General features: G+C 54.6%; 4 protein-coding genes across 4 annotated transcripts; 2 read left to right on the forward strand and 2 right to left on the reverse strand.

The window, feature by feature from the left end:
- The first annotated feature begins 1,089 nt into the window (after positions 1–1,089).
- Positions 1,090–4,901, forward strand: BZA05DRAFT_349510 (P-loop containing nucleoside triphosphate hydrolase protein). The gene is made up of 8 exons (XM_051481251.1): positions 1,090–1,270; positions 1,334–1,639; positions 1,694–1,997; positions 2,053–3,089; positions 3,140–3,412; positions 3,461–4,034; positions 4,084–4,509; positions 4,563–4,901. Exons 1-8 carry the CDS (start codon positions 1,103–1,105, stop codon positions 4,835–4,837), a joined length of 3,363 nt encoding a protein of 1,120 aa, XP_051342173.1. The 5' UTR covers positions 1,090–1,102; the 3' UTR covers positions 4,838–4,901.
- A 162-nt stretch (positions 4,902–5,063) lies between these two features.
- On the reverse strand, positions 5,064–5,500 carry BZA05DRAFT_442628 (uncharacterized protein; the record flags this gene model as incomplete). Its single annotated transcript, XM_051486764.1, has 2 exons — positions 5,064–5,195; positions 5,273–5,500. 2 exons carry the CDS (start codon positions 5,498–5,500, stop codon positions 5,064–5,066), a joined length of 360 nt encoding a protein of 119 aa, XP_051342174.1.
- A 749-nt stretch (positions 5,501–6,249) lies between these two features.
- On the forward strand, positions 6,250–9,090 carry BZA05DRAFT_434401 (uncharacterized protein). The gene is made up of 5 exons (XM_051486319.1): positions 6,250–8,101; positions 8,182–8,285; positions 8,355–8,496; positions 8,558–8,623; positions 8,674–9,090. The coding sequence occupies exons 1-5, from the start codon at positions 6,415–6,417 to the stop codon at positions 8,730–8,732; spliced, it is 2,058 nt and encodes a 685-aa protein (XP_051342175.1). The 5' UTR covers positions 6,250–6,414; the 3' UTR covers positions 8,733–9,090.
- Positions 9,091–16,825: 7,735 nt separating this feature from the next.
- Positions 16,826–18,416, reverse strand: BZA05DRAFT_390179 (vacuolar protein sorting-associated protein 26-domain-containing protein). The gene is made up of 5 exons (XM_051482863.1): positions 18,054–18,416; positions 17,403–17,875; positions 17,307–17,331; positions 17,122–17,238; positions 16,826–16,982 (listed from the first exon to the last, which is right to left on the reverse strand). The coding sequence occupies exons 1-5, from the start codon at positions 18,271–18,273 to the stop codon at positions 16,927–16,929; spliced, it is 891 nt and encodes a 296-aa protein (XP_051342176.1). The 5' UTR covers positions 18,274–18,416; the 3' UTR covers positions 16,826–16,926.
- Between the last annotated feature and the right edge of the window lie 1,563 nt (positions 18,417–19,979).

Here is a 19,979-nt window from a genome sequence, read left to right on the forward strand (position 1 = left end):
CGGTCTCCAAATCAGGAGGATTACTTGCAAATCTCCTCTCGAAAAACTTGTGCGGAATCATGGTGGTTGTTGACGAGTCATGTGATCATGCGCCCGCACCCCTACAGCCCATCTTAGAGCAGAGCTAACGTCTGACGTCCAAGGAGACCGGATCGAGATCAGGTCTGATGGATAAGATTATACGTATGTGGATATCGCATCCTCCATCTTCACGACGGCAACCACCCAACTTTCCAACAATTGATCTTTCGATGCCTGTTCTGACGGCATGATACTGATCCTAAACCTTTACCAGCACCTTACAGAAACCACCTTCTATTCTCACGGTCCGCAGGTCGCTCCATAGAGGCCGAGACCCTCCCACTCGGACCTAGATCTCGATTCCAGACAGCTTTACTTGTCGAACACGCAAGATAATGAGTGGGTTGTGATTAGGGTGGGATGCCTAGGACGATTCAAGTTGATTTGGGAATCAGCTCTGCGTGTAGCCAGCTTGATTCCAAGTGAGGTGGGCTCACGTGCATCCCTATTTCTAGAGGGCCGCATTAGGCAATGTTTGCGGGGGAGTTCGTTGGCATCGCTGGTAAATCGGTCTGTCCAGTGCCGGCCAGGGCTTGAAGGGAAGGCGCTGTCGTAGCGCCTTGGGGACGACTCGTCCGTTTACTTAGGAGTGGGCACGAGTGAAAATTCTTCAACCTTTACCGAGTATTTCACGCACTCGAAGGCTTTCGGGTATGAAGCCCATTCGGTAGCGCTGTATTATACAGCGGACATAGAGGTCCAAAGTGTGGAAATTGAAAAGAGAGAGGGTTGTGATGGAGGTGGTAGTTATACCTATGGAAACCGAACACTACGGTACGGTAGAGAACCGTATCTTGCATTCGATCATCTAAAATCACTCAGGCGTACCTAACACGTGATGCCAAGCCACTTTCGTGGCTAACGCCTCTCACTGTCATATCATAAAGCAACACAACATACCACGCCTGCTCGCCTCCAACCAGACCGCACGCACGCCTCGACACCTCAACCCCCCAGTTAACTCCAACGACAGCTCGTAACAAACGTCACTCAGCTTTCGCGAACGAACGGACTCACCACGATGCCACGATACGGCTCACGTTCCCGTTCACCGTCCTCGCGCGCCGGAGGCGGAGGCGGCGGCGGCGGTGGTGGCGGCGGCGGTAGCGGTAGCGGAGGCTACTCGAAGCGTAGCCGCGACGACCGCTACGATCCTCGGGGATCTCGGCCGCGAAGCCGCAGCAGAGATGTACGTGCAAACCCAGCCGACAATGATCGCGCGCCAGCGCCACTAAAACCGGAGCCACAACAGAGAAGGGACTATAGGGACCGTGATCATCGGGACCGTGGCGGACGTCGTGATAGGTCCTCCGATAGACGGAGAAGGGACGATTACTATGATTCTAGGGACGATAGGAGGAGAGATGAGAGGCCGAGGGATAAGGAGAGGGAGAGGGAAAGGGATAAACGTGATGGTGGGAGGAGATCGCGGTCGAGGGATAGTGTCCGTGGCGGTGATCGTTCCAAGAGGGATAGAGATCGCGATGCGGATCGGGAGAGGGGTGGTGATGGCAGAAGGGATGACCACCGACGCGGTGATCGGGATCGCGGAAAAGATGTGAGAACTTTCCATGATGGTGGCGCAACCTCAATTATTGACAGAAGTGTCAAGTCTCCCGCTCCTACGGCCCAAACCGAAGACGAGAAGATCCGGCAACGCAGGGAACGTCTGGAGGCTTGGAAGAAGAAGAAGGCCGAAGAGGAAGCACAGAAGAAGGCTGCGTCGCCTGCGGCCATGTTGTCGGAACTCGAGAGACAACGATCGGTCTCTGTAGCGTCGAATACTTCAAAACCGAGGCAAGGAACCCCGAAGGTTCCTGCTCAACAAGCTACAACGTCCGCCTCCTTGTCCAATTCTAGCACACCTCGTCCAAAGGCTGACCAAGGTTCCTCAGTACCTCCAAGTGCTCCGTTGGGTATGCGTCCCTCTCCCGTCGATGACTGTGGCCTGTTATGTGCTGACTCGAGAAGCTCCTACGAATGGATCAGCGCTACCTACCAATCGCCCCGTCTCAACCTTTGGGTTCGGTGCAGCTAGGAGGAATGCCGACAAAGGCAAACGTACACTCGATTTCGGCGATGAGGAATCTTCCAGGAAGAAGCTTGAAAGGTTGCCCTCACCGACCCCCGGTGAAGCTGATATGAACGGTACGGTAAAAGAAGAAGATATAGACGATGACACAGAGATGCAGGACGCCACAGAAGAGGAGTCTGCAGCTGCTGCTAGAGCGGCGGCGGAGCAGCGCAGGGAACGTGCCGAAGCTGCCGCAGCTGCCGCGGCCCTCGACGCTGCTACGGCAATGGAAGTGGAGCCCGAAGCACCCGCCGCTCCTCCGGTCGAAGAGGAAGAGGAGGCCGATCCTCTGGATGCCTTTATGGCCAACATCGGCACCTCGGTTGCAGCCGAGGCTCAGCCCAGGATCAGACCAGCAGATGATGCGGAGCTCCTCGGTGATGACGAGATTGACTTGGTTGTGAATGAACAGGATCCGGACGACATTCTCGCTATGGCCGCGAAGCTCAAGAAGAAAGAACTGCCAGCCATCAATCACTCCAAGATCAATTATGAGCCTTTCCGCAAGAGCTTCTATGTTGAGCCCATTGAGCTTGCTGAGATGAACGAGAAAGAAGTTGATGATCTGCGTCTCGAGCTCGATGGTATCAAAGTCAGAGGTCAAGATGTGCCGAAGCCGGTTGTCAAGTGGAGTCAGTGTGGTCTTCCGTCACAGAGTCTGAATGTCATCCAGAGCCTGGGGTACGATAGACCGACCTCGATTCAGGCACAGGCTATTCCGGCCATCATGTCGGGCAGAAATGTCATCGGTGTGGCCAAAACAGGATCTGGAAAGACCATCGCTTTCTTACTTCCAATGTTTAGGCACATCAAAGATCAAAGGCCATTGGACTCCCAGGACGGGCCCATTGCCTTAGTTATGACGCCTACCCGAGAGCTTGCTGTCCAGATCTTCAAAGAGTGCAAGCCATTCCTCAAGGCACTGAATCTTAGGGTGAGTCCAATCGTTGCTTCCTACAGACACTTCCCGCTGACAATTAATAGGCTGTCTGCGCGTACGGAGGATCTCCCATCAAAGATCAAATCGCTGAGGTTAAACGTGGCGCTGAAATCATTGTCTGCACACCCGGTCGGATGGTGTTCCTCCTTGCTGCCAACGGGGGCCGCGTCACGAATCTGAAGCGTGTGACCTACATTGTTCTTGACGAGGCAGATCGTATGTTTGACATGGGACTTGAACCTCAGGTTATGAAGATCGTTGGAAACACCAGACCTGACAGACAGACGGTTTTGTTCTCTGCAACGTTCCCCCGACAGGTACGTCTCCCTATAGCCTGCAAATGCATGATCTAACAAGACCTCCAGATGGAAGCCCTGGCCCGTAAGATTCTCGTGCGGCCTGTTGAGATCGTCGTTGGTGCTCGCAGTGTAGTTGCACCCGAAATCACTCAGATCGTGGAAGTTAGGTCGGACGCCAACAAATTCGTTCGACTACTTGAGCTTCTCGGCGAATTGCACGATAAAGACGAAGATGCCCGATCATTGATTTTCGTCAATCAGCAAGAGTCAGCCGATGGACTTCTCCGAGATCTCATGCGAAGAGGGTACCCTTGCATGTCGATTCACGGTGGTAAGGACCAGGTTGATCGTGATTCTACGATTATTGATTTCAAGAACGGTGTCGTCCCGGTGCTCATTGCCACTTCGGTTGCTGCACGCGGTCTCGATGTTAAGCAGTTGAAGTTGGTGGTGAACTACGACTGCCCAAACCACATGGAGGATTACGTGCACAGAGTGGGCAGAACGGGACGTGCTGGAAATACGGGAACTGCTGTCACGTTCATCACTGAAGAGCAGGACCGATACTCGGTTGATATCGCGAAGGCCTTGAGAATGAGCAAACAGCCAATTCCTCCGGATGTGCAGAAGCTTGTAGACGGTGAGTTATCATCAATTCCGTTTTGTGGCAAACCAACTGACGGTCGTAGGATTCAACGAGAAGGTCAAGTCCGGAAAGGAAAAGGCCAGTTTCTCTGGCTTCGGCGGCAAGGGACTCGAACGTCTAGATGCAGAGCGCGACATGGCCCGCCGAAGGGAGAGGAAGCAATTCGGCGAAGAAGGCGGCGACGACGCTGTGGAAGAGGTCGAGGCCGCGGAGGATACTGTGGTTGTCACCCCTCTTGGCGGCGCCGTGGTTGCCAAGGTGTCCACTGCCACCGGACCTTCGCTCGACGGCGAGATCGTGGTGCACAGACGGGGCACCGAAAATGCACTCGATCGCGTCAAGCAGGCTGCTTCGGCTGTGGACAGTCGTCTGAAGAAGAATGGCGAGCTGAGGTCTGGTGTTCCGATCGACAACAAGGGTCCCGATGCTGGAGCGTATCACGCGACCCTCGAGATCAATGACTTTCCCCGTACGTTTCCTCCCTTATTTGATATTGTAGACAATATACTGATAACTCCGCAGAGAAAGCTAGATGGGCCGTTACGAATCGCACGAACATCGCCAAGGTGCTCGAGCAGACAGGAACGTCCATCACCACGAAGGGAAGCTACTACGCTCCCGGCAAAGCTCCACAGCCCGGGCAAGATCCCAAGCTGTACATTTTGGTGGAGGGAGATACGGAGCTTGTTGTTACGAACGCAATGAGAGAGCTCAAGAGACTGCTAGCCGAGGGTACAGCTGCGGCAGTGGATAGCGAGAACAGGACGCCCGCTAGTGGACGCTATAGCGTCGTTTAATATCACTTTTGTCGCGCGTTGTGTTGAAGTTGGAGTTGCGAATTCATGTAATAATGTACAGATAAAATAAATGTCATTGTCGCGCCGTAATTATTTATGTACACTTCGTAGAGCAATCGCGTTCGCGTCCATGGTATGTTCGTGAGATCCTCGCGCGCAATATATAGCTTAGCTCAGCTCAGCTCGGCCCTGAGCGCCCGCACCGCGCCCCGTCTTCCTCGGAAGATCAATCCCACACCAACTGCTCCTGCTGCGCCTTCGTTTTTGCAATCTCGGCCAGATGCTGGTTCTGCGTCTTGCGCTTCTGCTCATCCAGGCGATTTCCCAGCTTGCCTGTCGCCTGCTTCGAATTCCGCGCCTACCCAGACATATCAATCAACACGTCGTCCCCCTCCTTCAGCCTTCCTTCAGCGCCGCAGCCCGTTAACTACGTACCTCTGCCGCCGCCGCCGCAGCGCTCCTTGCATCTCCCGCCCCGCTGCCGCCGGCCGACGACGACGCGGGCGATGCGGGAGCTAATGTGTGGCCCTGCCCGCGGATCCTGGGCTTCTGTGCTGCCGCTGGCGGAACGGGCGCGGTTGCTGCTGCCGCGGGGGGTGCGGACCCAAGCACTCGCCCCGGAGAGCTGAAGTTCGCGGAGGGCTTGCCGCAGAGACTGCCCATCTTTTGGTTTTGGTTGATTGGGGGGTTGGTTGGTAAAACGGGGTGGGAGGTTGGTGGTTGGTTGGTTGGTGCGGGGAGGGAGGAGGGCTGGGGGTTGGGGAGTTGCGGGAGGTGTGTTGTGTGGGAATGGGTGCGAGGCTGGGGATGGTGGATAGGTAGGGTGGATAAGGTGGCTTGGGTCCGGATGCGGTGGCTTGGGAGTCTTTTCCGCGTGGCAGGTGGTTGTGGGGGGAGGGAACTTTACACTCTACATATCGCGGGCTGTGGCCTGCAAGTGACACACAGCAAGAGAGCCATAAGCCAGCCATAAGCCATACAAAAGCCATAAAGAACGCAGAAGAAGAATGGCCTCGCGTCGCACATAGTGCCGCGAACGTGGGTATGTACCAGTACCAGGTTCTAGAAGCATCTTGCCTGCTTGCTCCCCTCGCGCCGCCGCCGCCCACGGACGGACGGGACCGTACAGTACATTTTGCGTTGCGCAGGCGGGAGTGAGTACCTGGGTGGTGCTCTGGGGAAGGTTATATTAAGCAGGCGAACTCAGATCGTGATAGTTAGTAGAAAGTAGATGGAAGCGACCTTTCTTTTGCATGTGTGCGCATCCAACTCGAATGCGATGACGGTGATGGAGGGGAAGAAAAAAGGTACACGGTGCGAGACTGGTGGAGACCAGAGCACGATGCGGGAACCTTGGTGGTTACTCTACCTGAGAGCCGAGAAGGCGGCTGGAACAGTATGAGACAGAAGCGACTCTCTCTCTTACCCCCCACACACATACCACCCCTCAACCAATAATCAATCAATCAACCGTAGTGCGCCTCGCCGCCCCCCATCGACCGACTATCGACCAGAGCGCATCAGAGACGATCCTCCGCCCACATCTTCCCCCTCCCCCATAGCCCCCACCGCTCGCTATGATGTCGGCCTCCTCATTCCACGCTTCGGCGACGCCCAACATCCGCAAACGCCCGTTTCCCTCCCACGAGCAACTTCAGCAGCAGCAATGTAAACCGCCAGGCTACCTGCTCCCGAACCACCACTATAGCAACTACAGCCCCGTTCCCGAGCCACAACAGCATCTGAACCTCGACTTTAACGACCTAGTATACCGGCAAATCTTCGCGGACATGTCCGCGATCGTGGACGACAACTGCAGCTCGTGTTGCGACAACGACAACTGCGTTGACAAGTGTGAGAACGACGAGTGTTGCGGCGACTGCCCGGACGAATGCAGCATCGAAGCCGTTGCCCACTGCAGTCTGGACGACTGCAAGGTCGTCTCGGCGTCGCCGTCGTCGGTGTCGGCGTCGTCGTGTCCTGGATCGCCGTGTGCGCAGATGGCCGGTGCCGCCTGCCAGACCGTGCTCTGCGAGGACGAGGTCTGCCCGGTCGACCCCTGCGGTGTGGCGTGTGTCGAGACCGTCTACTGCCACGATACGGCGTGCAGGGAGGAGGAGTGTCTGACCCTGCCGTGCGAGGTGCCGTGCTTTGTGTCCGGCTGCAGTCAAGCTATTTGCAGGGAGTATAGCTGTCGCGCGGGGAAGTCGCCGCCCGCGACTGCTGTCCGTGAGTCGTCGCCGGCGGCTTCGTATCACGGCGGTGTGGACGCTCACAACTATGTTTCCTTTCACGTTAATAATGCGAATTCCAACCGCTGGCAGAAGCCGGCGCCGAGATGTACCGAGACGGGGCATTATGCTAGCATCGCACCGAATAGTTTGACGCTAGATACTATGCATCTCCCACCGTTCAATGCCCTCTCCGGTGATCAGCTCTATTCCGGTGGTGGTGGTGGTGTTGTTCCTAGTGTTCCTAGGTGGTTCGAGGAAACGGAAACACCGCTGCTGCAGCAACCCTCGAAACGACGTAAGATCTCGGAATTGACGCCGGTGGCCACGCCGGCATTCGACCATAGCTACTCGACTACGCCCTCCTCCACCGCTCCTACACCAATGTCCTCGAACCTCGGGGACATAGACTGTCTTTGGGACCACGGCTGTGACGAGACCTTCTTCGACAACCTAGCTCTGCAAGACCACATCCAGCACGCCCACATCCAGTACGGCACGCAGCAGCTCGACACGCTGACCTGTCTCTGGGACGGCTGCGGACAGGAGACCCCAGACCCCAACAGCCTCTTGGACCACGTAAAATTCTACCACGCGCCCCCACCCAGCAAGCTGATCTGTATGTGGGAGGGATGCCGTGCCATAGCCAACAGCGAAGCCGAGCTGCAATCGCACATCAACGCCGCCCATCTCCCGTTCGGCCCGCAGTGTAAATGGGACACGTGTGGTCTGCTCGCACCCGACCTCGAGAAACATGTGCAGACGCAGCACCTGGTTCCGCACGTTGGGAAGTCTCCAGACACCGTGGCGAGAACGTGTCAGTGGCAGGATACAGATCGGGACGGAAACGTACACACATGCGGTATGCTCTTCACCTCGTCGACGGACCTGCAGCAGCACGCAAAAGAAATACACATCAACGCGCTGCGAAAGAAGACGGGCTACTTCTGCCACTGGGCCGGATGTAATCGCATGGACAAGCCGTTCAGCCAGAAGGGCAAAGTCGAGCGGCACCTCCAGACCCACACTGGATGTAAGTACCCGACTCCTGCTTCCCGCCCTCCGTATCGTACCGTATCACACAGGTGTTAAATGAACCCCCGAGGATCGCAGTCAAGAGTTGCACGTGCGAGGAGTGCGGCAAAGAGTTCTCGGCGCCACAGGCTCTCCAGCAACACATTCGCACGCACACCGGAGAAAAGCCGTACAAATGCAACGTGAGCGCAAACCCCACCCCTTCCCCCACACCGACGCACGCACGAACACACATACCGATAAATCTATAGTTCTGCGGAAAGGAATTCGCCCAGGGCTCCGCTATGACTATGCACAAGCGCGTACATACTGGCGAGAGACCACTCATGTGCACCTACCCCGGCTGCGGAAAGAGGTTCTCTGAAAGCAGTAATCTGTCGAAACATAGGAAGAGTATGTTCTCGCTGTCCTCGAGATATGGAGTGATGTGAACGATTCTGACAGTGATGCACAGCACACAATCCGGTCGGTCGGCATGTTTGTAGTTTTCCGGGATGCGATCGGTCGTTTCATCGGCTTGGTGAGTGATCCCGTGATGGGATAGAGGCGTAGATGCTGACGAAGACACAGATCAAATGAAGAGGCATCAGAAGACGCACGGCGTGGTAATTTCGACTAATATGGAGTAACTTGAGGAGGTGCCTGAGCATACGGTGTATATTTTTTTGTTCTCCGCAGTGCATAGAGTACAATACGTGCAAGCCGGAGAAGCGATTTTGGTGATTGTACTGAGTACATGTGTCATGGGAATGGGGATGGGAATGGTGTCTGCTGCAGCAGCAGCAGGTAGGTGGGTACATAAGTGGGTGGTAAGAGCGCGGTTGACGCTATCACCGCGGCACATACTTTGTAGGAAGTGGAGTCGAATAGGTACATAGACACGTTCGTCGTCGGTGCGGCACGTTGCACTCACTCGCGAGTCACGGATGATGAGCGGTGATTGATGATAGTTGTGTATGATAGGTAGCCGCAAAGAAAAGACCAGAGACCAAAGACTAAAGACCAAAGCACTGTAACTACACCATCGCTGCGAATGCATACTCCTCCAGACTCGAAGGTCATTAGTATTCCCCCTTGCGCTGTGGGCACTGGGCACTGGGTGGGTCGGCCGTGTATGTAGCACACAAGATGTTTCCCCGGAAAGATCTCATCGTCGTCGGCGAGGACACGCTCGTTGTATCCTGATCCAGTGTCGTCCCTCCAAGAAACCTAGGTACATAGATCATGCCAGCGGGCTGATGCAGCACTTAGCACTCAGCACTCAGCACTCGGTGGCACACTGCGCAGACGACCGGCCCCCTCGCCGGTGCGAGCGGTCTTCTCGGGGGACATGGACGGACTTCATTGGGGCGGGGACTGTCTACCCAGTACTTAGTACCGTAGTGGAAGGGCCTTCAGGCTTCAGGCTTCATACCTTCAATGTTCATACCTTCATACCCACTCACGCCGCACGGAAGCCTTATCGCCGGCACCGGCTCGGACACAGTACCTATCATATAGGGCATGTAATAAAGTTCGAAGCCTTATGTATGCTGTATGTAAGCCTAGATATTCTTATAAACCTTCTATAAGTCAGTCATAAGCCCGTGATGATGGTGGCCCGTGGGATCTAGTGGCTGGTATGTTGGATTATCTGGCCGGCCTGGCCTGGCCGTCTACAGACATGAAGAGAAGAGTGATATCGTCTCATTCACGAGGGCCTGTGGGGGGGGGGAGAGGATCTCGTCGATAGTGCCAGCGACAGTGAGTGATATGATGTGATGTGTGATTTGGTTCATCCCGGGATGGCTACATAGATACAGTACGGTACGGGTCCAGAAGTCCAGAAGTCCATCCAGCAGATGGCGGACGGGCTATACCGTAATCTGCAGGCCGTGGTAGATTCTTGGCCAGCTCAGCTCGAGCAGCCCGGCGAGGCTGCCCCCACGTACCTATGTATAAACATCCGGACGTTGGAGAGATAAGTACCTACGTCATAGGTAGATCGCCCATCTCAGCCTTCACCCCCGGTTTGATCGCGCTGGATAAGTAAACCCAGACGTTCGGGGGCTACATAGACGGCTAAATAGGCGGTAACCGAAAGTGTCGCCGAGTCACGAGGTACTCTACCTAGGCGGAAGTTAAAGTCGCTCCCGAAAAAACATATCTATGCCCAGTTTGGATCTATCATAGTACAGCTCTCTTCCCACATGCCCACATGCTCACATGCCTACATGCTTACGGTATCTTTCCCACGCAATCAAACCACGACCTGGCAAAACCTTAATGGACGCGACCTCCACTCAGCTGCCAAATCCGCCCCGAAAAAACAAACCAAAAATGAAATATCCGGAAACGGACACCGAGTGATTGCCCGTGTTCGCTATCTAGATCTTTCAGCTCCTCGAGTCACTTCCTTGCTGCCCTAATCAGCTATGTAGGTAGGCAGCTAGCTGGGTGGGTATGTATGTAGGCAGGTAGGCAAGTAGGCAAGCAAGCAGGCAGGCAGGACTTCCGTCATCCTGCTTCCCCCCGTTTCCCCCATCTCCCCCCAGAATTCCTTTTTCCCCGTGCCGAGGCAGGTTTTCCCTCGGAGATGCACACACAGCGAGTTTCGATGGATGGATGGATTGGATGGATGTGATGGATTGATGGGAAAGATAGCTGGAGAGATGGATGATGGATTGGATGGCTGTATGGTAGGATTGCTTTTTCCGTTCTCGCCCCCTCCCGGCCTCGGCCCGTTTTTGCTTTTTCCCCCTTCTTCTTCTTCTTCTTCTTCTTCTGGATTTTATGTGGATATGTATGTATCCTGACGAAAAAGTAGGATGCAGAAGTATGTACCCCACGTTCTCGCCCTCCGCTCATTCACCCACCCACTCACTCATAGCCTACATACAGGTGCGTGCGGGCCGGCCGGAGATGGGCGAGTACCTAGAGAAGCGAGTATGTAGCGAGTAAATGCCTGGTGTCATTGGAAAGCCGGCTGTTTTCGCGGGGATACCTACTTACTTACCTACGTCGAATACCATATGCTCTGGATATGATATATCTACCTTGTACTTACAAACACAATTGGAATCTGGGTCCACACGCAGCTGAACTGGAGCCGCACGTGGCCGCCCTGTCCGGCGTTTTTTTCCGGTCCTGAGGTTTACAGATGGAGGGGCGGAGCTCGTGCTCCCATGCCCCGGCGACCGGCGATGCTCTTGGGACGTCATGTGTGGGGGATGGTAGAGCGCTGGATGGCTGGAGAGTCGGAGTGGGACCGGCGAGAAATGACATTGGACGGCAGCGACGGGAAGCACGAGGGCTTGCTTGGAGTCTACCGTATGCTACGGGATGACTCTGCTCTGCTTCGTGGTGGTTGGGCTTTCTGCTTCGGGGTCGGATATCCGAGTCAGTGTTCATGTTCTGGGTAGGAATTTGTAGGTATATACCGTGTCCTTTTTGGACGGCAGTGGTGGCAGGTGCGGATCGGCGGGATGCAGTGCGTGGGGAGTAGTGTAGGCTCCAAACGTCGCTGTCACTGTCGATGGCATCGATTCCTACGTACCTGGGTGCTCTGGATGCGGTGGTGAAGGCTAACCTAACCACCGGGGACAAACCTATGAGTAGCGATGCCGTAGGCATGTGCATAACTACCAGGTGGTAGTCATATCCTTCCGGGACGGCAGTAGAGCAGAGTCTCTCGAAATTCTTTTTAGTCCGGTGTTTCCATCCGGAGGGCTAAATAAGTACCGTAAATACCGTACATACTTTCGTGATTCCTTTTTTCCCTTTTTTCTTTCTTTTCGGTTCCGTAAGCCCTTCCATGGTGATTCCTTTTTCTCTTCTGCTTCTTCTGCAGAGCACACGGTATGTAGAAGGTGTCTTATCCAGAGATATGTATGCAAGTAGAGTACCGTAGGTAGCTGGCCATCACGGAACGAGAAAAGCGGGCGGGAAGTGCTTCTCTTCTATTCCCTCCGTTTGGTCTTCTAAATCCCCCACATGTGCGTGCGTGCGAGTTGTACATACCCAAGTATGTATCATCAACGGCAGTTGGTAGTTATTCGCCTACCTCTGTACATCCGAGTACTACGGTACGTACGGTACGGTAGTATGTAAGTACATACATACGTACAGTACCGTACATCCAGCCATTGGAATCCTGCACATCGTGAAAGATCCCATCCTTCCCATTCGCATTCCCATTCGCATTCCCGTCCCCATTCGAGCTGGAGCCTGGAGGAACCGACGACCGCAAGACCCTGCGTCTGCCAGCGGCCAGCCCAGTCATCCCAGACCCGACCATCACAGCACAGGGACAGACGCATCTAGCTGAGCGCGCGGTAGGCGGTCCCCCCACCCCCCCGCTTCCCTCCCCCCAAGAGATCAACAGCCATCCAACAGCCATCCAACAGCCATCCATCCAGCCATCCATCCAGCCATCCATCCAGCCATCCATCCAGCCATCCAACGGCCCGTCATTCTTCCTTCCCTTCCTTCCCATCTCCCCCACCGGTCCATGGGGGCCAAAACCGGTATGCCCAACCCATCCCATCACATCCCCCCGGACGACCAGTTCCTTGGCAGAATTGCTTTTCTAGAGACGATCTACAGCAGACGACATGATGTTCGCGGAACATAGAGTAACGGTTTTGCTTTTTCCCTTTTTTAGTTTTTTAGTTTTTTTTTCGGGGCCTGCTTTAGTTTAGCTATATTTTTTTTGCTTTTTATGAAGGGAGTGGGGGGAGCCTGGGGGAGAAAGGGTGGGGAGAAAGAAAGAGTGGGGAAATGGACGGTGACGGTGACTTAGAGAAGAGTAGACTCCGATTGACGGCATGTCGATCCAGCCAGACACGCAGCTAGACACACAGACACACATCCAGACTGACAGACGGATTGACGGATGGACAGATGGTGCTTTTCTAGAGCGGCCGTGCATGTTCCACAGAAGAAGCGATCATGAGCATGTGCGTGCCTGTGTGGGTGTCTGCCTGTCTGTGTGTGTGCGTGTAGGATGGGGAACATGACGACGATATTGGGGATCATACACACTCTATGCGCAACCTCCGTCCGTTCCGTCCGAGACATTGCGGAGGAGCGCACAGGAAAACGCTCCTGCTCCGGCCAATCGTACCTGACTGGCTGGTCCGAAACCCCACCCACCCACGCACCCATTCTCCCGCCGAGTCTCACGCACGCAGGCGGTCACGTTGACGTCTGCGGAAGATACGGTATTCAGAGTAGGTATGGCTGAAACCTGTTACCTGCTGGACGTCTGTGACTTGACTTGATGCAGGATACGATACGGCGAGATAGAGTACGTACGGTAGGCCTAGGCACGCCCCCAATTGACTGATAACGCCGCCCTCCGTGCACGTCGGTGACGCTGGGCAGTCCGCAGAAGCGGAGCACTTGCCTGCATAGACTGCGTCTAGATTCTAGACCGCCCCCTCCGACGTTGATAGCGAGCACGGCGGCCCCGGCGGCGACGGCGGCGGTGACGGTGATGGCGGTGGTGCTCCACAGTACTATGATGTGGTACTGGTAGGTGCATTACGCAGGGATCGCCCCCTCACTCACTCACTCCCTCCCTCACCCCCGTGCGAACCATCCGAACCAAACCAAGGCCGTTCCACTTCGACTCCGCAAGCCTTAGTCGCCGGGTGGGTGTCTGCGTAGTGTCTGCGGAGTGGAAGCAGGAATCCTCGTCGTACATACCGTGCACACCGGAGATATTGGAGATATGTATTGAAGATATTAGAGGCGTACGTGGCCAACCACCAGGTACATACATGTCTAGCCGGAAGCTGGCGGACGGAAACTCTTCATGTGGAGCACTGGAGCTGTGCTGTGGAGCTGTGGAGCTGTTGTTGAGCATGCACGCCGTACGCACGCAGGCGTGTGGATGTGTGGATGTGTGGATACCGGTATGGTATGTATGGGGTCTCCGAGACGATAAGGCTCCCCCTTCCCTTGAATCCCTTCCAACTTCCAGGTTTCCTTCCCCCCTTCAGGTTTCCTTCCAACTTCCATCCATCCTTCCTTCCCCCGTTTCCGTCGGTGGATCACTGACTGGCTGAGGGTAATCTGCGCTGGTTGTACCGTATGTAGAGTATGTACCGTATGTGCTCACTCGCCTGAGGCCTCCACCCACACCGGCGCGGCCCGCTGGCAGCTTACTTCGGTTGAGTTGGCGGGATTCGAATCCTCGCTCCCATCTCTCGTCTCTCATTCGTTCTCTCATTCGTTCTTGCGGTGGGCCGGTGGCCGCCTGGGTAAACCATCATCCATCAGACATGTAATACTACTAGCAAGTCACTAACTACCCGCCAGCCTATCCAGTCGTGACCATAATACCACTACACACATCCCATTGCGGTACATCCTCCCCCCACACAGGCCACAAAGCAAAGCAAAGCAAAAGAACAGCAAAGAAGAAGAAGAAGAAGAAGAAAACATACTGATCACCCCATCCCATCACCCCATCTCATCTCATCTCATATCTCATGTCTCTCGTACCCGTCCCCGTCCTTCTCGCCTAGACGCCGAACGTCCTACATGTGTGTGTGTGTGTGTGTGTGTGTTGTGTGTACTGTACATCACTAAGAAGAAGTACCGTAGCTATGGTCTCAGCCGTGGGTGGGTGAGGAATCACCGGGCGGGCAGCGGCACAACCGCATCCGCTTGGCAGTTTGGTTCAGTCCAGTTCCTTTCGGGACAATGGGCACGGACTCCGTGGGGAAGAATGTAGGACGACGACGAGGAAAAGCGCGGGAGATCATGGATCCCGATTCCAGACTCAAGAGACGAGAAGGAAGGAAGGAAAGGAAAAAAAAGGTACTCTACCTACGCGAGCGAGCGAGGAAGAAAGAAAGCAAAAAGAAAAGAAAAGAAAGGAAAAGGAAAAGGAAAAGGAAAAGGAAAAGGAAAAGGAAAAGGAAAAGGAAAAGGAAAAGGAAAAGGAAAAGGAAAAGTAAAAGGAAAAGAACAAAAAGGAAGAATCCACGACGCACGTGGAGATTCGGATGTCGAGAGAGAGAGAGATACACAGATAACGACGCAGGCGCACGGCACAGAGCGTGTGCAGAGCAGATGTGTATGTAGGATATGCTATCCACCAAAAGAACTTGTTGGAACTTGGTACCACTGAAAGATATACCTGTGTACATGTGTCTCTTACTTACATACAGCGGAGACGGAGGAGACGGAGGAGACGAAGGAGGTATGGAATAAGAGGATGCATTCGAAGGGCATCTCCGTCTGTACATGTTATGTTATGTATCATATCCATCTCCATGATGTTGTGGGGGATGAGGAGGAGGAGGAGACGTACCAACAACAACAGAACGACAGGAGTAAAGAAAGAAAAAGAAAAAGAAAAAGAAAGAAAAGAAAAGAAAAGAAAAGAAAGAAAAGAAAGAAAAGGAAAAGAAAAACATAAAAGAAAAAGAAGAAAAAGCCTCCCCACGCACGGCAAGGCAAACAAGCGAGCGAGAGCGAGCGAAGGAAGAAGTAACGAAGGAAGCTATGATACCCACCTCATACCTACCAAGCTCTCGCTCACAGCTCAGGTTGGCACTCCACTTCCCACAGTCCCACTCCACTTCCTACTCCACTTCCTACTCTGCCTATACTCCTACTCCCCTCCTCAGCGCTGTTTTAACCGAAGAATCGGCGGCGGGCGGGATCAGAATGATGAATCTGGAATCCTCAGGCCTCAGGCATCTCACATCTCACACTTCCATCTCACACGCACATCTCACGCATGGAGAAAAACGAAAAACGAAAAAGCGTGCCCATGTTCATCCACATCCACATCCAACACATCCCATCGATCTCGATGCAGTCGCCGACGACGAGTCACCCAACCGACAAAACCGATGGGGGACGAAACTGATGGGGGTGTAGGATGGGGGCGTAGGACGGGGGCGTAAACGGGGGCGTAAACGGGGGCGTAAACGGGGGCGTAAACGGGGGCGTAAACGGGGGCGGTAGAGTGAGCGGATGTGATGCGCCCCACCCGTCACCCCTCCTACCTATCATATGGGGAAGCGGAGACCCTTCCGGCCGGGATGCGGATGGGGGGTTGTGACATGCGGCTTGGATCAGGTACACTGCATCACTGACTGCATCACTGCAGACAGTTCGTCCGGTCATTCGTTCGTGACCGAGGACCCTTCCTGATGAGTGTCGGTGGTGATGTTACTCCATCCTGCCCCGATCAAGGATCCTTCCCATCCCTTCCTGATGGGTGTCGGTCATGATGATGTTACCTACTTTACCTACTCCACGTTGCTGCGACCAAACTTGGCTCGACAGCCTACATATCATCATACATAAAACTCACTCAGCAACGGAACGTGTACTCCTGTTCGCTGCGGCCAGACCCTAAGTGGTTAGATAGGTAGATGATCCCCCGCCGTTACGAGTACATACAAAAGGTATGCTCGAGTTGACCGTCAACGCCTCTTGAAGCCAAGCTATATGAAAAACAAGCCTCAGAGACAAGAGAGACAGAGCGAGAGTCTGACGGGCTGCAGTGCCTTGCTACGTGTTTCAAGGGTGGAGCTTTTGAGGGATTTGCTCCGGTATATCCGGGAAGGGATCCGCAACGGACGGAACCAGCACAAACTCAATGGAATGCCTCCTCTGTGGCTTTTTTGTGCTCCATTTGCTTGCTTGCTCGGGTACCCCCTTCTTCACCCCTCGCTGGACGGTTTCACACGGACGGACTCACAGTCACGGTACGGTTCGGAGAGTAAAAGTTTTTGAACATCTGGTAGGTATTATTAAGTCGGCCGGTACAAACGGCGCTGTCTGTCCATGGCATCCACAACTAGACTCTCGAAGCGCTTAAGGCTGCTGCCGGTAAAGAACAATCTCGGACTGCTTGAAGTATCGTCTAGCGTCTGGAGTTTTTTAGTCGCCATATTAGTATCGAGCCGCCCTAGTCCAAGGATGCGGAGATCCACAGGCCTCGCCCCCCCCCGCTGAGCAAGTGTGGGGGGCAGATAGGCAGTAGGGTGGAAGAAAATAGTGTGAACGAACCTTCATCGATCAGGACCAGACTCAGGTAGTAGCGTGTCGAGTACTTCTTGTTGACTTCGCGGAACGTTGGAGTGAGGTCGAAGCCGCCTAGGAACAGCCTGATTGGAATCGTTTCGCCTGGAACAATTAGCTTGGAAATCAACGCAGTCCGCCATCAACTCCGTCGCGGATGTGTGTGTAGGTACCTCTTGATGGCGAGCCATCCATGATCTGTCGGCAGCACACCATCAGTCAGAACAAAAAACTTCCGCCACCCCCCGGACATCGTAGGGCCCAAATACCTCAAACCTCACTAGGGTCTCGCTTTCGTTGTATTGATTGGGAGGGGTCCCGGTCGTCTCTCGCCGTATGATGGACAGCTCCATGTGTTTGATCTTGAGTCGCACCAGCAAAAAGTATATCCGACCAACGATAACATCTTTGAGGTGATATTTGGATTTGGAGTACTCGAACTCGATGTGCAAGCAATCCTCAATCCCGACGTCCATCTTGATGGAGCTATTGCTCTCCGGAGGAATGCGGTAGGAGTAGACCCAGATATCCTTCTCCCGTATCACGTCCGCCATCCGCCTCGAGACGGTTACGCGGAGAAAGTAGCGGAGCTTCACATTGATCCCGTTGTACGACTCGTACTGCTTCTCGACGTTCTTGAACTCGAACTCGAACGTCTGGGGGTGCTGGAGGTCGCCAGGTGCGGCCAATTCCTGTCCGAGGGAGAGGAACTCGTAGTGGTTTCCACGATCGAAAAACATCTCTAGAATGCACACGTTTCTCTGCTCAGCAATTGTTCTCTATTTTTGTTTTTTGTTTTTTGTTTTTACTTCATCGTGTGAAACCACACGACGGATGTCCGGAGTTAGGCCCCGGAGGCGTGGGTTGTCCACAGCCGATGGAACCTACGGGGGACCGATGGGGGAGGGGAGGGGACCGACCTATTGTTCCAATGAATTGCACCTTGATGCCCGTGTGCTCCAAGCGCTTGCCATCCTTGGGCCTGATGGTAACAGCTCCCTTCACCGTCTCTCCGTCAGAATACAGCGGGCATTTCTCTTTTCTGTTCTTGTCGAGCTTGATGTCGACCATCTGCCGCTTGTCATCGGCATCATCGAGACGGATATCGATATCGAGGGGGGTGGAGAAGAAGTACGACATGGCGGGACGGGGCGGCGGGAATGGGCGGCGCGATAGGGCGGGACGGGGTGGAGGGGGGCGTGACGACGGAGGCGGGTTGGTTGTGTGGGTATGGAGGTGAAGCTCGGGCCGGGGAAGCTCTAGGGTGGAGGGCGGATGGTGGTGCGGAAGTTGGGCCAGGGCGATGAGGCTCAAGTGGGGAGTTTCGTTGTGGTGGGACCTCTCCGTGGACGAACCGGGGTGTGTTCGCTGCGTTGTGCGCTGCGTTCGTGTCGCGGGGCGAGCATCAGCTCTCTTTGGCTGCTAAATGGCGCCAAACGGGAAAGCATCGGCTGACGAGCTCGAGGGGGGTAACCAGAGTAAATTCAGAGTAAATTGCATCTCATTGGGACAATTTGCGGTTATTGATTTTATCTGCTTGCTTCTTTCTCCTCAGTCTTTTGGCTTCTTTCGTCGCCGATGCACGTCAACCTACCAACCACAAACTAACCACAGACTAACCAACCAACACATCCGCTACTCGAGCAGGCTACGCACGCAACTCGAAGTAAGGAGGGACACACTCTATCCTGAGTTGCTTCTTTGCCAGTCCATCCGAAAGGAATCGAGGGGATTGGCCTTCGTCGCATCCGATCCATCCCTGCCCAACCGCAGCCGCCGTATATATATATAAAGTTTATATATACACTTACTTGTCCATACACCGTCTCGTGATGGATTGAAACATGCTCCGCTGCCTCCTCCGCATACATAGCACTCAATCCACCGAGAGGTGGAGCAGTGGCGGCGGCGTGAAGTCGAATCCGATTGATTGAGTCCTGGATCGACCACTCATCACATAAGGCAGGCCGTTGATCGATACGATACAGATGATGCGCGGTATGCACTCACATGCAAAGCCCCCGAATTCGTGCCTTCGCATTGCCTTGCATGGCTGTTTCGAATCCGTGAGCTGCGAGCTGTGGGCTGAACCGTGAGTTGTCGTGCTGGATGGATGGATTGCTGGATGACTGGATGGATGACTGGATTGCTGGATGGATATCGATATAGCCATCATATGAAGCACCGTGGCGTGTAGAGGAAGAGGAAGAAGACGAGGCGGAAGCGGAAACAGAAGCGGAAGCAAACACAAACGCAAACTCACAAACACACGCACTCTCCTCCATCCACTGGTACCGGTATTGGGCTGCGTACTATCCTCTACACCACTCCACCATTCGTGCACCCAAGTACGGCGTACGCACAGGTGATGCGGCTGCTATGCACTCTTTAGATACACGTATCATCCACAGCGAACCGACGCAGCACTCGCATACCTACGCTGTACGATACAAAGGGCCCCCCTTCCTACTCAGATCCAATACATCTCCACATATTTCGATGTGCACGCTGGCGCCTACGCCCGTTCGGTCTAGCTCGCTGGCCGTCGTCCCCGCGTGGGTTGTTTCGTGGCCAGCGTCGCACAGAGGCCATCACAGCGCTCATGCACCCCAGTTTTTTGCTTGCGGTGGCTGTCCCGGGCGAATCAGCTCGTGCCGTCCCAGATGTTCCCATCTCTGGGCCACACGGGATTCACCTGATCCAGCTAGGGCGACTTGGATTTCGCCGTCGGCAAGACCATTGGTCGGCACGAGCTTGCGCCAGAGGAAGAAGGAACGAAGGATGAGGGAGGCGCGGACACGGTCGGCACGGAAGGGTAGGGTGCTGGTGTGGGGGCGGGAGCACGC

The sequence above is a fragment of the Tricharina praecox genome (genome assembly GCF_024521635.1).
Source record: "Tricharina praecox strain CBS 144465 chromosome Unknown BZA05scaffold_5, whole genome shotgun sequence".
In the NCBI taxonomy this organism is placed as follows: Eukaryota; Fungi; Ascomycota; class Pezizomycetes; order Pezizales; family Pyronemataceae; genus Tricharina; species Tricharina praecox.

Excerpts from the sequence above, each read along its gene's own strand:
- BZA05DRAFT_349510 (XM_051481251.1), top strand. The coding sequence starts at position 1,103 with ATGCCACGATACGGCTCACGTTCCCGTTCACCGTCCTCGCGCGCCGGA. Across the intron at positions 3,090-3,139 it reads TCAAGGCACTGAATCTTAGG|GCTGTCTGCGCGTACGGAGG; the intron begins GTGAGTCCAATC and ends GACAATTAATAG. Across the intron at positions 3,413-3,460 it reads CTGCAACGTTCCCCCGACAG|ATGGAAGCCCTGGCCCGTAA; the intron begins GTACGTCTCCCT and ends CAAGACCTCCAG.
- BZA05DRAFT_434401 (XM_051486319.1), top strand. The coding sequence starts at position 6,415 with ATGATGTCGGCCTCCTCATTCCACGCTTCGGCGACGCCCAACATCCGC. Across the intron at positions 8,102-8,181 it reads CCTCCAGACCCACACTGGAT|TCAAGAGTTGCACGTGCGAG; the intron begins GTAAGTACCCGA and ends CGAGGATCGCAG. Across the intron at positions 8,624-8,673 it reads TCGGTCGTTTCATCGGCTTG|ATCAAATGAAGAGGCATCAG; the intron begins GTGAGTGATCCC and ends ACGAAGACACAG.
- BZA05DRAFT_390179 (XM_051482863.1), bottom strand. The coding sequence starts at position 18,273 with ATGTCGTACTTCTTCTCCACCCCCCTCGATATCGATATCCGTCTCGAT. Across the intron at positions 17,332-17,402 it reads AGACCCTAGTGAGGTTTGAG|ATCATGGATGGCTCGCCATC; the intron begins GTATTTGGGCCC and ends TGCTGCCGACAG. Across the intron at positions 16,983-17,121 it reads TCTGGTCCTGATCGATGAAG|ACGCTAGACGATACTTCAAG; the intron begins GTTCGTTCACAC and ends AAAAAACTCCAG.